This window comes from Mobula birostris, chromosome 13, assembly GCF_030028105.1.
Source record: "Mobula birostris isolate sMobBir1 chromosome 13, sMobBir1.hap1, whole genome shotgun sequence".
Lineage (NCBI taxonomy): Eukaryota > Metazoa > Chordata > Chondrichthyes > Myliobatiformes > Myliobatidae > Mobula > Mobula birostris.
This window is the reverse complement of record NC_092382.1, coordinates 18085974-18104458: the sequence shown is the minus strand read 5'-3', so window position 1 is coordinate 18104458 and position 18485 is coordinate 18085974. Positions and strand designations below refer to the sequence as shown.

General features: G+C 55.0%; 1 protein-coding gene across 2 annotated transcripts in view; it reads right to left on the bottom strand.

Annotated features, from left to right (window-relative positions):
• Positions 1–2518: 2518 nt before the first annotated feature.
• LOC140208468 (NACHT, LRR and PYD domains-containing protein 3-like) overlaps positions 2519–18485 on the bottom strand; it is a 135108-nt gene continuing 119141 nt past the window's right edge. For both annotated transcript variants that reach the window (XM_072277147.1, XM_072277148.1), the window contains 5 exons: positions 5570–7307; positions 5036–5122; positions 4710–4880; positions 4387–4554; positions 2519–4240 (listed from right to left, as the gene is read on the bottom strand). In XM_072277147.1, the coding sequence (XP_072133248.1) occupies positions 4153–4240; positions 4387–4554; positions 4710–4880; positions 5036–5122; positions 5570–7307 (2252 nt within the window). In that variant the 3' untranslated portion in view covers positions 2519–4152. The remainder of the gene's footprint in view (positions 4241–4386; positions 4555–4709; positions 4881–5035; positions 5123–5569; positions 7308–18485) is intronic.

Here is an 18485-nt window from a genome sequence, read left to right as displayed (position 1 = left end):
TCTTCCCCTCTCACCCCTCCCTCGGAACTACCCCTCTTCTCTCTCACACTCTCAACTCTCCCACACTCTATATCTCCTCTCTGCTCAGCTTTGTCTTTCACCCCCCTTTCCCCCTTTCCGTCTCTCACCCCCTCTCTCCCCCTCCCTCGTTCACCCCTCTCTGTCCATCACTCTTCTCAATTTCCCACCCCTCTCCCTCTTTTACCTCGTTCACCCCTCTCTGTCCCTCACCCCTCTCCGTCTCCCCCCCCGTTCTCCACCTTTCTCTCCCTCCCTGTCCTACCTCTATCTCCTGCCTCTCACGTTTCCCTCCCCCCTCTACCCTCTGTCTCCCACCGCTCCCTCTCCCCCCGTCTGACTCTCCCGCTATCAAATATTCCCTGCCGCCTCTCCTCTTTCTCCCCATCTCTCTCCCACCCACCCCCTCTCTTCCTCACTCATCGCCCCCCAGTCTGGGTCTCCCACCTCCGCCTACTCCACACTCCCGCTCCCGACCCTACCCCCATCCCCCTCTCCTGTCTCTCTCTCCCCCTCTTTTGTCTGTCTTCCCCGGCCCGAGCCCTTCTCTCTCCCTCTCTCACCCCATGTCTCCCTCTCTCCCTCTGGCAGAGGTCTGTGAGCGGGGTGACGGTGATTTTGCTGGTGAACTGCCTGGTCTCCCTGGTGATGTCCGTCCTCACGGCCATCGTCAACTGCAGGAACCTCTAGTGCTGCGCCGCACGGCCTCCGGTGGTGAGTGGGATCTTCCTGTGCACCTGGGGGGGGTGGGCGGCGGGGGATGGGACGTGAGTGGGAGAGATGGGGGGAGATGGAAAGAGGGTGGGGAGAGATGGGAGGGAGCAAGAGAGAGAGATGGGGGCAGAAAGGGAATGAAAGGGGTGGGGAGAGGAGGATAGGCTGGGGAGAGAGAGAGGTGGGGGGAAGAGATGGAGGGAATGAGGGGCTGGAGAGAGGGATGGAGGGAGAGAGAGGCTGAAGGAGTGGGTAGTGGATCCCGTCTCCTCTCCTCACCTTCTCTTTCTCCCCTCCCCTCCTCAATCTGATCCCTCCCTCTCCCCCACCCACAGAGAATGATGGTGATCCACGCTAACCAGCCCGCACCGCCGGACCTCGCCTCCATCTTCTCCAGCAAACCGGCGCCCACCCCAGCCTCTGACGGGCCGCGGTGACGACACGTTCCCCGCTCCACGGGACAGCCCAAAGGATTCGGGCCGAGCGGCCTGAGAGAAAAATCAAGGCCGGATTTTGGAGACGGAGTTGGGGGGGGGGGTTGGTGGGTAATATTCCTGTGGTCACATTCCTCCCCGTGGGTACCCCCCAGTTCAAGCTCCCTTGTTACAAGTCGCTCTGTCCCACCCTCGCCATCCGGTCACTCCTGAAACACTCCGCTCTCTGTCCCCTCCATCACCGCCATCTCACCCTGGCTGGTGGCCATTTTGTGATGGCTGCTATTGATAACTGCTCTCCCAGCATCGTAGAAATAGTCACACCCTTTTCCTCACCTCCCACTCACTTCCCTCCCTGTTTATTCAATCTCAACTCCTCATCCCTCCTCTCCTCCCCCCCGCCCCCCAGCTCTCCCAACTCTCCATTTAACCTTCTGCAGACAGACACTCAGTGACTGGGTGTGACCCTCCCTCCCACTTCCTCCACCACGAAGTGTGTCACTCCCTCACACTCACCATCTTGTCAACCCCTTTCCCATTCCATCACTCACAAACCCCTCCTCTCCCTCCCCTCGCTTTCCTCTCCCCACCACCTCGATGTTGTGCACTTTATGATGGTCGGCTGCCATTTTGCGATGCCAATTTTCGCCTCTCCTCATCGCCCCTTCTCTCTCTGTTACCCAGTGAGTCTCTCCACTACTCACCCCGTCACTCCTGACACCCTCCCCTCTCTGTCCCCTTGTCCTTTCTCCCGCCATCCACCACATCCTGGGTGGTGAACATTTTCCGATGGGAAATTTCCCTTCCCTCCGTCGTTGAGTGAGTATCTCCCCTCTCCCTCCGTTACGACACTCAACTCTCCGTCCATCAGCCCTGACCGCGTCCCGACCCCTCGCTCCCCCTTTCCCCTGTCCGCACCCCCCTCTTCTTGCAACTCGTCTTATTTGCGAAGGATCGTAACCCCCCACCCTTCCTGCTCTATTGAGTAAGTCACTCCCTAGACACTCCCCATCCTGTTCCTGCCCACCCTGTCCTATCAGACCCCTCTCTCCTAGTCCTGTAACTTCCCCTCTCTTCCCGTCCCATCAGTTTCCCTCCCTCCCCGTCCCATCAGTTTCCCTCCTTCCTGGTCACACCACTCCCGCTCTCTTCCTGTCGTTTCACTCCTCTTCACCCCGTCTCAAACCACCAGTTTGTGACAGGAACTTTTGCCCCTTTTCGTCCCCTATTGAGTCAGTGACTTCGCCACGGTCACCGTCTCATCAGTCCACTCCTCGTCCCATCACTCCTCTTCCTCCCAAACCCCTCACCCCTCTCCCCAAAACCCACATGTATATGTGTATGTGTGAATATCTGAGATATATACATTAGTTTATTCAATGACAAAATTATTAGAATTAAAACATACATGCAATACCCAAGACGATATAAAACACAAATTAAAATACTGTTATTACAATCAATAACACACTCGATCCCGGGATTGTATCCACGGGCACCGCATGTTCCTTCGCCACAGATTCTGTGTGCGACAGTGGCCATTGTAAGTCAGTGTCTCACTCCATCCCTGGCGGCCACATTAACCAAGGAACACACACAAAAATGCTGGTGAACACAGCAGGCCAGGCAGCATCTCTAGGAAGAGGTACAGTCGACGTTTCGGGCCGAGACCCTTCATCAGGACTAATTTAAAGAAGAGATAGTCAGAGATCTGAAATGACAGGAGACGACAGGAGGGGGAGGGATGGGGCCAAGAGCTGGACAGTTAATTGGCAAAAGGTATACAGAGATGGAGAAGGGGGAGGGTCATGCGACAGGAGGCCTAGGGAGAAAGAAAGGGGGAAGTGAAACCCACTATAGTGAGAGGCACAGAGGGAGAATAAAGGGAGAGAAAAAAATGGGGAAAAATAATAATGATAATAAATAATAAATAAGGGATGGGGTACGAGGGGGAGGTGGGGCACGTGTGAGTGAGGCGAGGGACAGAAGGATTATACAGATCAATAGTGGCTGAGAGGATCGTGCAGGAGGGAGGGCTTCAGGGTTTTAGATAATTGGGCTTTGTTCCAGGGAAGGTGGGATCTGTTCCGACAGGACGGTTTACACCTGAACTGGAGGGGTACTAACATTCTTGCAGGAAAGTTTGCTAGGGCTGCTTGGGGGGGTTTAAACTAAATCTGCAGGGGGCAGGGATCCAGAATGTGAGAGAGGATAGCGAGATGAAGTATAAAGGACAGGTGGGGACTACACGGTTCCGGAATGCGAAGTGTGAAGTAGAGAAAGGTGAGGCGGAACGAGTGATAAGGAGGATACATGTGCAGAGGGATGGTCTGACGGAGCATGGAGTTAAATGTGTGAGCTGCTGACGTGCGAGAATAAATAAGCTGCTCCCGACTCAATCACAGTCACACAGAACTAACTGACCGGCGACAACGGGTGACCGGTTGAATAATCAGTCCCGTTTCTCACCGTCACTCTGCATCGGGGAACCGATGATTATTAAATCACACTTCAGGGCTGTGTCCGGGATCGCTACAGATCCAGGGTCACTTCCGAGGTATTTGTCAATTTAATATCATTATATCAGCTAGACTGCCGAATGCACCGTCCTCGGCAAAGGAAGCAAAAGGATTCTCTCCCGGGATAATCCCACCCCGGGACACCGGTGTCCCAGACTGAGCCCCGGCCCCCGGGATCGTCCCGTCTGTGTAATTCCCCGGGGTCTCACGTGAAGGGGGGGTCTCAAACCCGCACATCCGGTGGAAGCAGCGCCGCTGGACAGGAGACGGAAATACGTCACCTCGGGCACGCAAAGATCGACGCAAAGCGCGAGCACGGAACTGGCTCCGTTAGAACGGTTGGGAATTAAACCTGGCGCGCGGACATTAAAGGTAAGGGGAAGGTGGGGGGGGGGTTAAAGGCGAGGGCGGGGAATCGGCCAAACTGTCGGCATCCCGCGGGCGGGGATGTTCACACATTCAGATGTTCACACGGTCACTGTCAGTCCGGGTCTGGGTTCCTGCAGAGATCTCAGTTCCTTCCTCCCGGTCCCACTGAACCGATTGTCCCCCAGCCTGAAACAGATGGGAGAATAAAGATGAAATAAACAGATCACACAACAGTGTCAGTAACAGGGGACAGCACTCACAGACAAATATCACCAGAAAACCCGCGGATCCGCTGATATTTTATCACATTGAACATTAACACAAACACTCACCGGATCCGCTCCAGACTCGGGAGGGTCAGTATGAGGCGGCGGAGAGCGGGGACAGATCGGTCTGTCAGTGAGTTTAATCTCAGGTCCAGCTCCGTCAGTGATGGGTTTGTACTGAGAGCGGAGACGAGATCCTCAACACCAGAATCTGTGAGACCGACACGGTTCAGCCTGGAGATGAGAGAGAGTGAGGGTGAAGGACACAGAGAGACAGGAGACGGTACAAATCCCCAGTGTTTATCAGTAACACAATTACTGATCACATTAATGTTCAGTGTCAGACACCCAGTGACTGTAAACACAATCTCCCACAGTCTGGTACTTACCACAGTTTCTGTATTTTACACTCCGGGTTCCTCAGAGCCGCAGACACCAGTTTCACTCCTGAATCTCCCAGTTTATTACCACCCAGGTTCAGCCCCCTCAGTGATGGGTTTGTACTGAGAGTGGAGACGAGATCCTCGGCACCAGAATCTGTGAGACCGACATCATTCAGCCTGGAGATGAGAGAGAGTGAGGGTGAAGGACACAGAGAGACAGGAGACGGTACAAATCCCCAGTGTTTATCAGCAACACAATTACTGATCACATTAATGTTCAGTGTCAGACACCCAGTGAGGGTAAACACAATCTCCCACAGTCTGGTACTTACCACAGTTTCTGTATTTTACACTCCGGGTTCCTCAGAGCCGCAGACACCAGTTTCACTCCTGAATCTCCCAGTTTATTAAAACTCAGTCTAAACACAAACAGACAAATTGATCAACAAAGCGATTCAACCCGAGGGTCTGAGGGAATTTCTCTCACTTGGATATTTCAGGAAACATTAAACCCTTCAGTAAGTCACTGATCGGAGTTCCCATCACTGTCAATGTCCCTCACTGCCCAGCTCCAGGGTATTCACCGAATGTCAGTAATTTAGTCTGTCGGTGTGACCCTGTAAACTCCACATATTCTGTCTCATTCCCCGATGGTCAGAAACGTGTTCCTGGAGTGAGAGGGTCGGGAGGGGCAGGGATGAGGGAGGAACGGGGATGGGGAAGAGAGATCCCACAGGACGAAGGGTGATGGCATTTGTTACAATTCTTCACAATCGTATTTATCACAGTTTTACCCAAATCCCTTTACATTGAAACAACACAATGGGACAGTTTCACAGTTCAGAGTGAGAGATAAATCAAGTTACCTCAACTCCCGGCACTTGTGCAGCCCGGGTCCCAGCCGCTGGATTCCTTCACACTGAATGTGACAGTACTCCAGGTCGAGCTGTTTTATTGTATCACAGTGTCCGATGGCATGAGACAGGACCGCGCAGTCAATCGGGGTCAGTGTCATTCCACTGAATGAAAGTGTTTCCACAGATCCCATTGCGGCCTGAGCCAGTCCACGATTCTGAGACTCAAACAGGTAGTGCAATGTGTTCAGGAGGCTCCTTTTACCAACTCCACTCCATGTGTTTCCACTCTGGCGTTTAAATTCCTCCTTCACCCAGTCAATCACCCGGCAGGTTGTTTGATGAGGAAATGGACCCAGAAACTCCTCCAGGCCCCGAGCTGTCATTGGGTTGGAGAGACCAGCAACAAAACGGAGAAATACCTCAAATCGCCCATCTGTCGTGCTGTGGGCTTCAGTGAGGAATCTCAGAATATCCCCGGGATGTGGATTCAGGAATTGTGCGACTGCAGCTACAAACTCCTGGATGGTGAGGTGTGGGAATGTGTACACCACGCTCCGGGCAGAATCCTCTCTCTCCAAAAGCTCCATCAGGAACCCGGACAGGAACTGGGAAGCCTGCAAATTGTAGTTGATCAAATCTCCATCTGTAAATACAATCTTCTTCTCAGCCACTCCTCTGAAGGCCATCTGACCAACCCTGAGAAACACATCACGGGGGTTCTCAATCTCACGGCCGTGGTTTTTCAGGATGTTGTAAATATAGTAGGAATACAGTTGGGTGATGGTCTTGGGAACTCGCTGCAGGTCTCTGACTCTTTGTGTGAAGAAGGGGCCCAGTGCCAGAGCGAGGATCCAGCAGTAGGAGGGGTTGTAGCTCATGGTGTACAGGATCTCGTTCTCCTTCACGTGTTTGAAAACAGCTGCTGCCACTGTCTGATCTTCAAAATGCCTGATGAAATATTCCTTCCGTTCCTCACCAACAAATCCCAGGATTTCAGCCCGAACACTGATCTCTGCCTTTTCCAGTAAATGTAACGCAGTGGGACGGGTGGTGACCAGCACTGAACACCCTGGGAGCAGCTTGTGCTGGATTAAACTGTACACAATGTCAGACACCTTGCACTTGAATTCAGGATCTGTGCATGTGGACCGAGGTTCTGTGTTTCTCTGACTGTCAGCAAAATCAATTTTGTCATTGAATTCATCCAAACCATCAAATATAAACAGCAATCCCTCTGGGTTCTTCCAGACCTCTCTCAGGATATTCCCAAAGTAAGGATACTGATCCAGAATCAGTTCCTTCAGGTTTATTCTCCAGTTAATGGAGTTTAAATCCCGGAATTTGAAACTGAAGACAAACTGGAATTGTTGGAATATTTTCCCTGTGACCCAGTCATAAACAATCTTTTGTACCAGTGTTGTTTTCCCGATCCCCGGGACTCCGGCCACTGTTGCCGAACTCCCAGATTTGGATTTACTCCAGGAAAAGCTGCTCTGGAACAGCTGATCAGTGCGGATTTTTTCCAGCTCTCTGCGGAGATGTTCCTCTCTCCACTCCTCGTGGTCTCTGCCTCTTGCCAGCAGCTCATGTTCCACCAGTCTCCGATCTCGAACAGTAGAAATGACCGTGAGCTCAGCGTATCGATCAACCAGCTGGAAAACCTTCACCTTCTCCCTCATCAGGATCGTGTTCACTCTCAGTGTTTCAGTTTGTACCCGCAGAGTCTCCTTGTGTTTCTGTTGAACATCTTCCATGGGAACAGACAGTGAACAAACTGTTAGATGCCTCAACTCAGAACTCGGTATTTAAATACACAAGAGTTAGCTCAAAGCTATTGCATTAATTGGGGTCTCACAGTGTGTCAGGAACCTTTTGGGGCCTGTGGGGTCTCACAGTGTGTCAGGTCCCTCTCAGGGGTGTGTGGGGTCTTACAGTGTGTCAGGACACTGTTAGGGGTGTGTGGGGTTGCACAGTGTATCAAGAGCCTGTCAGGGGTGTGTGGGGTCTCAGAGTGTGTCAGGACCCTCTCAGGGTTGTTTGAGGGATCATAGTGTGTCAGGACCCACAATGTGTCAGTGTTTCACCGTGCGTCGGGACACTATCAGGGGTGTGTGCGGTCTCACAGTGTGTCAGGACCCTGTCAGGGGTGTGTGGGGTCTCACAGTCTGTCAGGACGCTGTCACGGGTTTCTGGGGTTTTGCAGTGTGTCAGGACCCTGTTACTGGTTTGCGGGGTTTCACAGTGTGTCAGGACCCTTTTCCGGGGGTGGGGGGTCTCAGAGTGTGTCAGGACCCTGCCAGGGTTGTGTGGGGTCTCACAGTGTGTCAGGTCCCTGTCAGGGGTGTGTGGGGTCTCACAGTGTGTCAGGACCCTGTCAGGGGTGTGTGGGGTCTCACAGTGTGTCAGGACCCTGCCAGGGTTGTGTGGGGTCTCGCAGTGTGTCAGGCCCTTGTCAGGGGTGTGTGGTCTCACAGTGTGTCAGGACCCCTCTGGGGTGTGTGGGTCTCACAGTGTTTCTGAACCCTGTCACGGGTGTGTGGGGTCTCACAGTGTGTCAGGTCCCTGTCAGGGGTGTGTGGGGTTTCACTGTGTGTCAGGGCACTGTGAGTGGTTTGTGCGGTTTCACAGTGTGTCAGGATCTTGTGGTGGTTGTGGGGGGTCTCACAGTGTGTCAGGATGCTGTTGTGGGGGATCTAACAGTGAGTCAGAACCCTCTCAGGTGTGTATGGGATCGCAATGTGTGTCAGGACCCTGTCAGGGCTGTGTGGCGTCTCACAGTGCGTCAGGTCACTGTCAGGGGTGTGTTGGATCTCACAGTGTGTCAGGACCATTTTGGGGTGTGTCGGGTCTCACAGTGCGTCAGGAGCCCTTTCAGGTGTGTGTGGGGTCTCACAGTGTGTCAGGTCCCTGTCAGGAGTGTGTGGGGTCTCACAGTGTAACAGGACACTGTCTGTCAGTTGTGTGTGGGGTCTCACAGCGTGTTTGAACCATACCAGGGGTGTGTGGGTTCTCACAGTCTGTCAGGACGCTGTCACGGGTTTGTGGGGTTTCACTGTGTGTCAGGACCCAGTGATTTGTTTGGGGGTCTCACAGTGTGTTGGGACCCTTTTCTGGGGGTGGGGGGGAATCTCACAGTGTGTCAGGATCCTTTTGGGGTGTGTGGGGTCTCACAGTGCTTCTGAACCCTGTCAGGGGTGTGTGGGATCGCACCGTGTGTCAGGACCCTCTCAGGGGTGTATGCGGTCTTACAGTGTGTCAGGACCCTACCTAGGTTGTGTGAGGTCTCACAGTGTGTCTGGACCCTGCCAGGGATGTGTGAGGTCTCACAGTTTGCCTGGACACTGTCGGGGAGGGTGGGGCGGTCTCACAGTGTATCATGACTGTCTCAGATGTGTGTGGGATCTCAATGTGTGTCCGGACCCTGTCATGCGTGTGGCGTCTCACAGTGCATCAGGATCTTGTTAGGGGTGTCTGGGGTCTCACAGTGTGTCATCACCCTCTCGGGGGTGTGTTAGGACTCACAGTGTTCCAGGACCCTGTCAGGGTTATGTGGGGTTTCACAGTGTGTCAGGACACTGTGAGTGGTTTGTGGGGTCTCATACTGTGTCAGAACCCTCTCAGATGTGTGTGGGATCGCAATGTGTGTCAGGACCCTGTCAGGGGTGTGTGGCATCTCACAGTCTGTCAGGACGCTATCCAGGGTGTGTGTGGTCTCACAGTCTGTCAGGACCCTGAGAGGTGAGTGTGGAGTCTCACAGTGCGTCAGGTCCCTGTCAGGGGTGTGTGTGGTCTCACAGTGTGTCAGGAACGTGTCAATAGTGTGTGGGGTCTCACAGAGTGTTAGGACCCTGTTAGGGGTGTGTGGGGTCTCACACTGTGTCAGGACCCTGTCTGTCAGTTGTGTGTGTGGTCTTAAAGTGTGTCAGGTCCCTGTCAGTGGTGTGTGGGGTGTGACAGTGTGTCAGGACCTTTTCAGGTGTGTGTGGGGTCTCACAGAGTGTCAGGACCGTGTGAATAGTGTGTGGGATATCAATGTGTGTCAGGACCCTGTCAGGGGTGTGTGGTGTCTCACAATGTGTCAGGTCCCTGTCAGAGTGTGTGGGGTCTCACACTGTGTCAGGACCCTGTCGGGTTGTGTGAGGTCTCACAGTGTGTCAGGGCCCTGTCGGGTTGTGTGAGGTCTCACAGTGTGTCAGGGCCCTCTCAGGCGTGTGTGGCATCTCACAGCATTTCCTGAGCCTTTCAGGGGTGTGTGCAGTCTCACAGTGTGACAGGACGCTGTCATGGGGGTGTGGGGTCTTACAGTTTGACTGGACAGTGCCAGGGGTGTGTGGGGTTTCACAGTATGTCAGGACCCTGTCAGGGGTGTGTGGGGTCTCACAGTGTGTCAGGACCCTGCCAGGGGTGTGTGGGGTCTCACAGTGTGTCAGGACCTTTTCAGGTGTGTGTGGGGTCTCACAGAGTGTCAGGACCGTGTGAATAGTGTGTGGGATATCAATGTGTGTCAGGACCCTGTCAGGGGTGTGTGGCGTCTCACAATGTGTCAGGTCCCTGTCAGAGTGTGTGGGGTCTCACACTGTGTCAGGACCCTGTCGGGTTGTGTGAGGTCTCACAGTGTGTCAGGGCCCTGTCGGGTTGTGTGAGGTCTCACAGTGTGTCAGGGCCCTCTCAGGCGTGTGTGGCATCTCACAGCATTTCCTGAGCCTGTCAGGGGTGTGTGCAGTCTCACAGTGTGACAGGACGCTGTCATGGGGGTGTGGGGTCTTACAGTTTGACTGGACAGTGCCAGGGGTGTGTGGGGTTTCACAGTGTGTCAGGATCCTGTCAGGGGTGTGTGGGGTCTCACAGTGTGTCAGGACCCTGCCAGGGGTGTGTGGGGTCTCACAGTGTGTCAGGATCCTGTCAGGGGTGTGTGGGGTCGCACAGTGTGTCAGGACCCTGCCAGGGGTGTGTGGGGTCTCACAGTGTGTCAGGATCCTGTCAGGGGTGTGTGGGGTCGCACAGTGTGTCAGGACCCTGCCAGGGGTGTGTGGGGTCTCACAGTGTGTCAGGACCCTGTCAGGGGTGTGTGGGGTCTCACAGTGTGTCAGATAACTGTCAGGGGTGGTCTCACAGTGTGTCAGGAGCCTCTCAGATGTGTGTGGGATCTCAATCTGTGTCAGGACCCTCTCACGTGAGTGTGGCATCTCACAATGTGTCAGGTTGCTGTCAGGGGTGTGTGGGGTCTCACAGTGTGTCAGGATCCTGTCAGGGGTGTGTGGGGTCGCACAGTGTGTCAGGACCCTGCCAGGGGTGTGTGCAGTGTCTCACAGTGTGTCAGGTCCTTGTCAGAGGTGTGTGGGGTCTCAGTGTGTCAGGACCCTGCCAGGGTTGTGTGGTGTTTCACAGTGTGTCAGAACACTCTGAGTGGTGTGTGGGGTCTCACAGTGTGCCAGAACCCTCTCAGATGTGTGTGGGATCGCACTGTGTGTCAGCACCCTGTCAGGTGTGTGTGGGGTCTCACAGTGTGTCTGGACTGTGTCAATAGTGTCTGGGGTCTCACAGTGTGTCAGGACCCTGTCGGGAGTGTGTGGGGTCTCACAGTGCGTCATCACCCTCTCGGGTGTGTGTGAGGTATCACAGTGTGTCAGGACCCTGTCAGGGGTGTGTGGGGTCTCACAGTTTGTCAGGACCCTGTCAGGGGTGTGTGGGGTCTCACAGTGTGTCAGATAACTGTCAGGGGTGTGTGGGGTCTCACAGTGTGTCAGGAGCCTCTCAGATGTGTGTGGGATCTCAATCTGTGTCAGGACCCTCTCACGTGTGTGTGGCATCTCACAATGTGTCAGGTTGCTGTCAGGGGTGTGTGGGGTCTCGTAGTGTGTCAGGAATTTGTCAGTGGTGTGTGGGGTCTCACACTGTGACAGGCCCCTGGCAGGGTTGTGTGGGGTTTCACTGTGTGTCTGGATACTGTGCGTGGTTCGTGGGGTTTCACAGTGTGTCAGGATCTGGTTGTGGGTGTGGGTGGTCTCACAGTGGGTCAGGACGCTGTTGCGGGGTGTCTCACAGTGTGTCAGAACCCTCTCAGATGTATGTGGGATCGCAATGTGTGTCTGGACCCTGTCAGGGGTGTGTGGCGTTTCATAGTGCGTCAGGTCGCTGCCAGGGGTGTGTGGTGTCTCACAGTGTGTCAGGTCCCTGTCGGGTGTGTGGGGTCTCACAGTGTGTCAGGAACCTGTGAGGGGTGTGTGCGGTCTCACAGTGTGTCAGGACCCTATCCAGGGTGTGTGGGGTCTCACAGTGTGTCCCGACTCTGTCAGGTGTGTGCGGCGTCTCACAATGTGTCAGGTCCCTGTCAGGGGTGTGTGGGGTCTCACAGTATGTCAGGACTATGTCAGGGGTGTGTGGGGTCTCACAGTGTGTCAGGACCCTCTTAGGGGTGTGTGGGGTCTCACCGTGTGTCAGGATCCTCTTAGGGGTGTGTGGGGTCTCACACTGTGTCAGGTCCCTGTCAGGGGTGTGTGGGGTCTCACACTGTGTCAGGACTCTGTCAGGGGTGTGTGCGGTCTCACCGTGTGTCAGGATCCTCTTAGGGGTGTGTGGGGTCTCACAGTGTGTCAGGTCCCTGTCAGGGGTGTGTGGGGTCTCACCGTGTGTCAGGGTCCTGTCAGTGGTGTGTGCGGTCTCACAGTGTGTCACGATCCTGTCAGTGGTGTGTGGGGTCTCATAGTGTGTCAGGTCCCTGTCAGGGGTGTGTGGGGTCTCACACTGTGTCAGGACTCTGTCAGGGGTGTGTGGGGTCTCACAGTGTGTCAGGGTCCTGTCAGGGGTGTGTGGGGTCTCACAGTGTATCAGGGTCCTGTAAGGAGTGTGTGGGGTCTCACAGAGTGTCATCAGTGTTAAAGTAAGCATGCAAGTACAGCAGGCAGCGAAGCAAGCTAATGGCATGCTGGCCTTCATAACAAGGGGAATTGAGTATTAGAGCAAAGAAGTCCTTCTGCAGTTGTACAGGGCCCTGGTGAGACCACACCTGGAGTACTGTGTGCAGTTTTGGTCTCCAAATTTGAGGAAGGACATTCTTGCTATTGAGGGAGTGCAGCGTAGGTTCACAAGGTTAATTCCCGGGATGGCGGGACTGTCATATGTCGAAAGATTGGAGCGACTGGGCCTGTATACTCTGGAATTTAGAAGCCTGAGAGGGGATCTTATTGAAACATATAAGATTATTAAGGGATTGGACATGCTGGAGGCAGGAAACATGTTCCTGCTGATGGGTGAGTCCAGAACCAGAGGCCACAGTTTAAGAATAAGGGATAGGCCATTTAGAACAGAGTTGAGGAAAAACTTTTTCACCCAGAGAGTGGCGGATATATTGAACGCTCTGCACTGGAAGGCTGTGGAGGCAAAGTCTCTGGATGCTTTCAAGAAAGAGATGGATAGAGCTCTTAAAGATAGTGGAATCAAAGGTTACGTGATAAGGCAGGAACTGGATTCTGATTGTGGATGATCAGCCATGATCACAGTGAATGGTGGTTCAGGCTCGAAGGGTCGAATGGCCTACTCCTACACCTAATGTCTCTTGTCTATTTTCTATAGGACCCTGTCCGGGGTATGTGGGGTCTCACAGTTTGTCAGGACCATTACAGGAGTGTGTGGGGTCTCACAGTGTGTCCGGACCCTGTCAGGGGTGTGTAGGGTCTCATAGTGTGTCAGGTCCCCGTCAGGGGTGTGTGTGGTCTCACAGTGTGTCAGGAACCTGTCTGTCAGTTGTGTGTGTGGTCTCACAGTGTGTCAGGACCGTGCCAGGAATGTGTGGGGTCTCACAGTGCGTCATGTCCCTGTCAGGGATGTGTGGCGTCTCACAGTGCGTCAGGACCCTGTCAGGTGTGTGTGGCGTCCACAATGTGTCAGGACCCCTCTGGGGTGTGTGGGGTCCCACAGTGTTTCTCAACCCTGTCAGGCATGTGTGCTGTCTCACAATGTGTCAGGACCCTTTTGGGGCCTGTGGGGTCTCACAGTGTGTCAGAACCCTCTCAGGGGTGTGTCTATTCTCACAGTCTGTCAGGAACCTATCTAGGGTATGTGGGGTCTCACAGTGTGTCAGGACCCTGTCTGGTGTGTGTGGAGTCTCACAGTGCGTCAGGTCCCTGTCAGGTGTCTGCGGGGTCCACAGTGTGACAGGACACTGTCAATAGTGTGTGGGGTCTCACACTGTGTCTGGACCCTGCCAGGTGTGTGTGGGGTCTCACAGTGTGTGAGGTCGGGGGTGGGGGGGCGGTCTCACAGTGTGTCAGGATCCTCCTAAGTGTGTGTGGGATCTCAATGTGTGTCAGGACCCTGTCAGTTGTGTGTAGCGTCTCACAGTGTGTCAGGTCGCCGTCAGGGTTGTTTGAGGTCTCACAGTGTGTCAGGACCCTGCCAGGGTTGTGTGGGATCGCAATGTGTGTCAGGACCCTGTCAGGTGTGTGTGGCGTCCACCGTGGGTCAGGTCGCTGTCAGGGGTGTGTGGGGTCCCACAGTGTCTCTGAACCCTGTCAGGCATGTGTGCCATCTCACAATGTGTCAGAACACATTTGGGGTCTGTGGGGTCTCACAGTGTGTCAGGACCATGTCAGCGGTGTGTAGGGTCTCGCTGTGTGTCAGCACCCTGTCAGGGGTGTGTAGGGTCTCACAGTGTGTCAGGTCCTCGTCAGAGGTGGTGGTGTCTGACAATGCGTCAGGGCCCTGTCAGGGGAGTGTAGGGTCTCACAGTGTGTCAGGACCCCTCAGGGGTGAGTGGGGTCCCACAGTGTTTCTGAACCCTGTCAGGCGTGTGTGCCGTTTCACAATGTGTCAGGAGCCTTTTGGGGCCTTTGGGGCCTCACAGTGTGTCAGGACCATGTCAGGAGTGTGCGGGATCCCACAGTGTGTCCGGACCCTGTCAGGGGTGTGTGGGGTCTCACAGTGTGTCAGGGCCCTGTCAGGGGTGTGTAGGGTCTCGCTGTGTGTCAGCACCCTGTCAGGGGTGTGTAGGGTCTCACAGTGTGTCAGGTCACCGTCAGAGGTGTGTGGGGTCTGACAGTGTGTCAGGGCCCTGTCAGGGGTGTGTGCAGTCTCACAGTGTGTCAGGACCATTCCAGGGGTGTGTGGGGTCTCACAGTGTGTCAGAACCCTTTCATGTGTGTGTGGTGTCGTGTGGTGTGTCACGATCCTATCAGGGGTGTGTGGGGCCTCACAGTGTGTCAGGACCCTGTCAGTGGTTTGTGGGGTCTCACAGTGTGACAGGTCCCTGTTAGGGGCCTGTGGGGTCTCACAGTGTGTCAGAACCCTGCCTGGGTTGTTTGGGGTCTCACAGTGTGTCAGGAACCTATCCAGAGTGTGTGGGGTCTCACAGTGCGTCAGGACCCTGCCAGGGGTATGTGGGATTGCAATATGTGTCAGGACCCTGTCAGGTGTGTGTGCGGTCTCGTAGTGTGTCAGGACCCTATCCAGGGTGTGTGGGGTCTCACAGTGCGTCAGGACCCTGCTAGGGTTGTGTGGGATCGCAATTTGTGTCAGGACTCTGCCAGGCGTGTGTGGGGTCACAATGTGTGTCAGGACCCTGTCAGGTTTGTGTGCGGTCTCGTAGTGTGTCAGGACCCTATCCAGGGTGTGTGGGGTCTCAGAGTGCGTCAGGACCCTGCTAGGGTTGTGTGGGATCGCAATTTGTGTCAGGACTCTGCCAGGCGTGTGTGGGATCGCAATGTGTGTCAGGACCCTGTCAGGTGTGCGTGGCGTCCACAGTGGGTCAGGTCGCTGTCAGGGGTGTGTTAGGTTTCATGGTGTGTCTGGACCCTCTCAGGTGTGTGTGGGATCTTAATGCATGTCAGGACACCGTGAGTGGTTTGTGGGGTTTCACAGTGTGTCAGGATCTGGTCGTGGGTGTGTGGGGTCTCACTGTGTGTCAGAACACTCTGAGATGTGTGTGGGATCGCAATGTGTGCCAGGACGCTGTCAGGAGTGTGTGGCGTCTCACAATACGTCACGTCCCTGTCAGGGGTGTGTGGGGTCTTACAGTGTGTCAGGACCCTGTCTGGTGTGTGTGGAGTCTCACACTGTGTCATAAACCTGTCAGGGGTGTGTGGGGTCTCACAGTGTGTCAGGACCCTGCCTGGGTTGTTTGGGGTCTCACAGTGTGTCAGGAACCTATCCAGAGTGTGTGGGGTCTCACAGTGTGTCAGGACCCTTTTGGGGTGTGTCGGGTCTCACAGTGTGTCAGGACCCTATCCAGGGTGTGTACGGTCTCACAGCGTGTCCCGACCCTGTCAGGGCTGTGCGGCGTCTCACACTGTGTCAAGTACCTGTCAAGGGTTTGTTTGGGTCTCACACTGTGTCAGGGTCCTGTTAGGGGTGTGTGGCGTCTCACAGTGTGTCAGGGTCCTGTTAGGGGTGTGTGGGGTATCACAGTGTGTCAGTGTCCTGTTAGGGGTATGTGGGGTATCACAGTGTGTCAGGGTCCTGTTAGGGGTGTGTGGGGTCTCAGTGTGTCAGGGTCCTGTTAGGAGTGTGTGGGGTATCACAGTGTGTCAGTGTCCTGTTACAGGTGTGTGGGATTGCAATGTGTGTCAGGACCCTGTCAGGGGATGTGTGGGGTCTCACAGTGTGTCAGGTACCTGTCAAGGGTTTGTTTGGGTCTCACACTGTGTCAGGTCCCTGTCAGGGGTGTGTGGGGTCTCACACTGTGTCAGGTCCCTGTCAGGGGTGTGCAGGGTCTCGCTGTGTGTCAGGTCCCCGTCAGAGGTGTGTGGGGTCTGACAATGTGTCAGGGCTTTGTCAGGGGTGCGTGGCGTCTCACAGCGTGTCAGGACCCTGTCAGTTGTCTGTGGCGTCTCACAGTGTGTCAGGTCGCTGTCAGGGGTGTGTGTGGTCTCACAGTGTGTCAGGACCCTGTCAGTGGTTTGTGGGGTCTCACAGTGTGTCAGGACCGTGCCAGGGGTGTGTGGGGTCTCACAGTGTATCAGGACCCTTTGATGTGTGTGTGGTGTCGTGTGGTGTGTCACGATACTGTCAGGGGTGTGTGTGGTCTCACAGTGTGTCAGAACCCTGCCTGGGTTGTTTGGGGTCTCACAGTGTGTCTGGACCCTGCCAGGTGTGTGTGGGGTCTCACAGTGTGTCAGGACCCTTTTGGGGCCTGTGGGGTCTCACAGTGCGTCAGGACCCTGCCAGGGTTGTGTGGGATCGCAAAGTGCATCAGGGCCCTGCCAGGGGTGTGTCGGATCTCACAGTCTCTCAGGACCCTATCCTGGGTGTGTGGGGTCTCACAATGTGTCAGGATCCTTTTGGGGTGTGTGGCGTCTCACAGTGTGTCAGGACCCTTTTGGGGCCTGTGGGGTCTCACAGTGTATCAGGACCATGTCAGGAGTGTGTGGGATCCCACAGTGTGTCCGGACCCTGTCAGGAGTGTGTGGGATCCCACGGTTTGTCCGGACCCTGTCAGGGGTGTGTAGGGTCTCGCTGTGTGTCAGCACTCTGTCAGGTGTGTGTAGGGTCTCACAGTGTGTCAGGTCACCGTCAGAGCTGTGTGGGGTCTGACAGTGTGTCAGGGCCCAGTCAGGGGAGTGTGCAGTCTCACAGTGTGTCAGGACCCTGTCATGGTTGTTTGAGGTCTCACAGTGTGTCAGGATCCTGTCGGGGGTGTGTGGGGTCTCACAGTGTGTCAGAACCCTCTCAGATGTGTGTGGGATCGCAAAGTGTGTCTGGACCCTGTCAGGGGTGTGTGTGGTCTCGTAGTGTGTCAGGACCCTATCCAGGGTGTGTGGGGTCTCAGAGTGCGTCAGGAACCTGCTAGGGTTGTGTGGGATCGCAATTTGTATCAGGACCCTGCCAGGTGTGTGTGGGATCGCAATCTGTGTCAGAACCCTGTCAGGTGTGTGGGGGGTCTCACAGTGTGTCAGAACCCTGTCAGTAGTGTGTGGGGTCTGACAATGTGACAGGACATTGTCAGGGGTGTGTGGAGTCTCACAGTGTGCCAGGACCCTGTGAGCGGTGTGTGTGTATCACAGTTTGTCAGGACCCTGTCAGGGTGTTTGGGGTCTCACAGTGTTTCTGTACCCTGTCAGGGGTGTCTGGGGTCTCACAGTGTGTCAGTGTCCTGTCAGGTGTGTGTGAGGTCTCACAGTGTGTCAGTGTCCTGTCAGGTGTGTGTGGAGTCTCACAGTGTGTCAGTGTCCTGTCAGGTGTGTGTGGGGCGTCACAGCTTGTCCTGACCCTGTCAGGGGTGTGTGGGGTCTCACAGTGTGTCAGGACCCTGTCACGGGTGTGTGGGGTCTCACAGTTTGTCAGGAACCTGTCGGGTGTGTTTGGGGTCTCACAGTGTGTCACGACACTGTCAGGGGTATGTCAGGTCTCACCGTGTGTCAAGATCCTTTCAAGGGTGTGGGGATCTCACAGAGTGCTTGGACCCTGTCAGGGGTGTGTGGGGTCTCACAGTGTGTTAGGACCCTGTCAGGGGTATGTGGGGTCTCACAGTGTGTCAGGATCCTGTCAGGGGTGTGTGGGGTCTCACAGTGTGTCAGGACCCTGTCAGGGGTGTGTGGGGTCTCACAGTGTGTCAGGACCCTGTCAGGGGTGTGTGGGGTCTCACAGTGTGTCAGGTCCCTGTCAGGGGTGTGTGGGGTCTCACAGTGTGTCAGGGTCCTGTCAGGGGTGTGTGGGGTCTCACAGTGTATCAGGGTCCTGTAAGGGGTGTGTGGGGTCTCACAGAGTGTCATCAGTGTGAAAGTAAGCATGCAAGTACAGCAGGCAGTGAAGAAAGCTAATGGCATGCTGGCCTTCATAACAAGGGGAATTGAGTATTAGAGCAAAGAAGTCCTTCTGCAGCTGTACAGGGCCCTGGTGAGACCACACCTGGAGTACTGTGTGCAGTTTTGGTCTCCAAATTTGAGGAAGGACATTCTTGCTATTGAGGGAGTGCAGCGTAGGTTCACAAGGT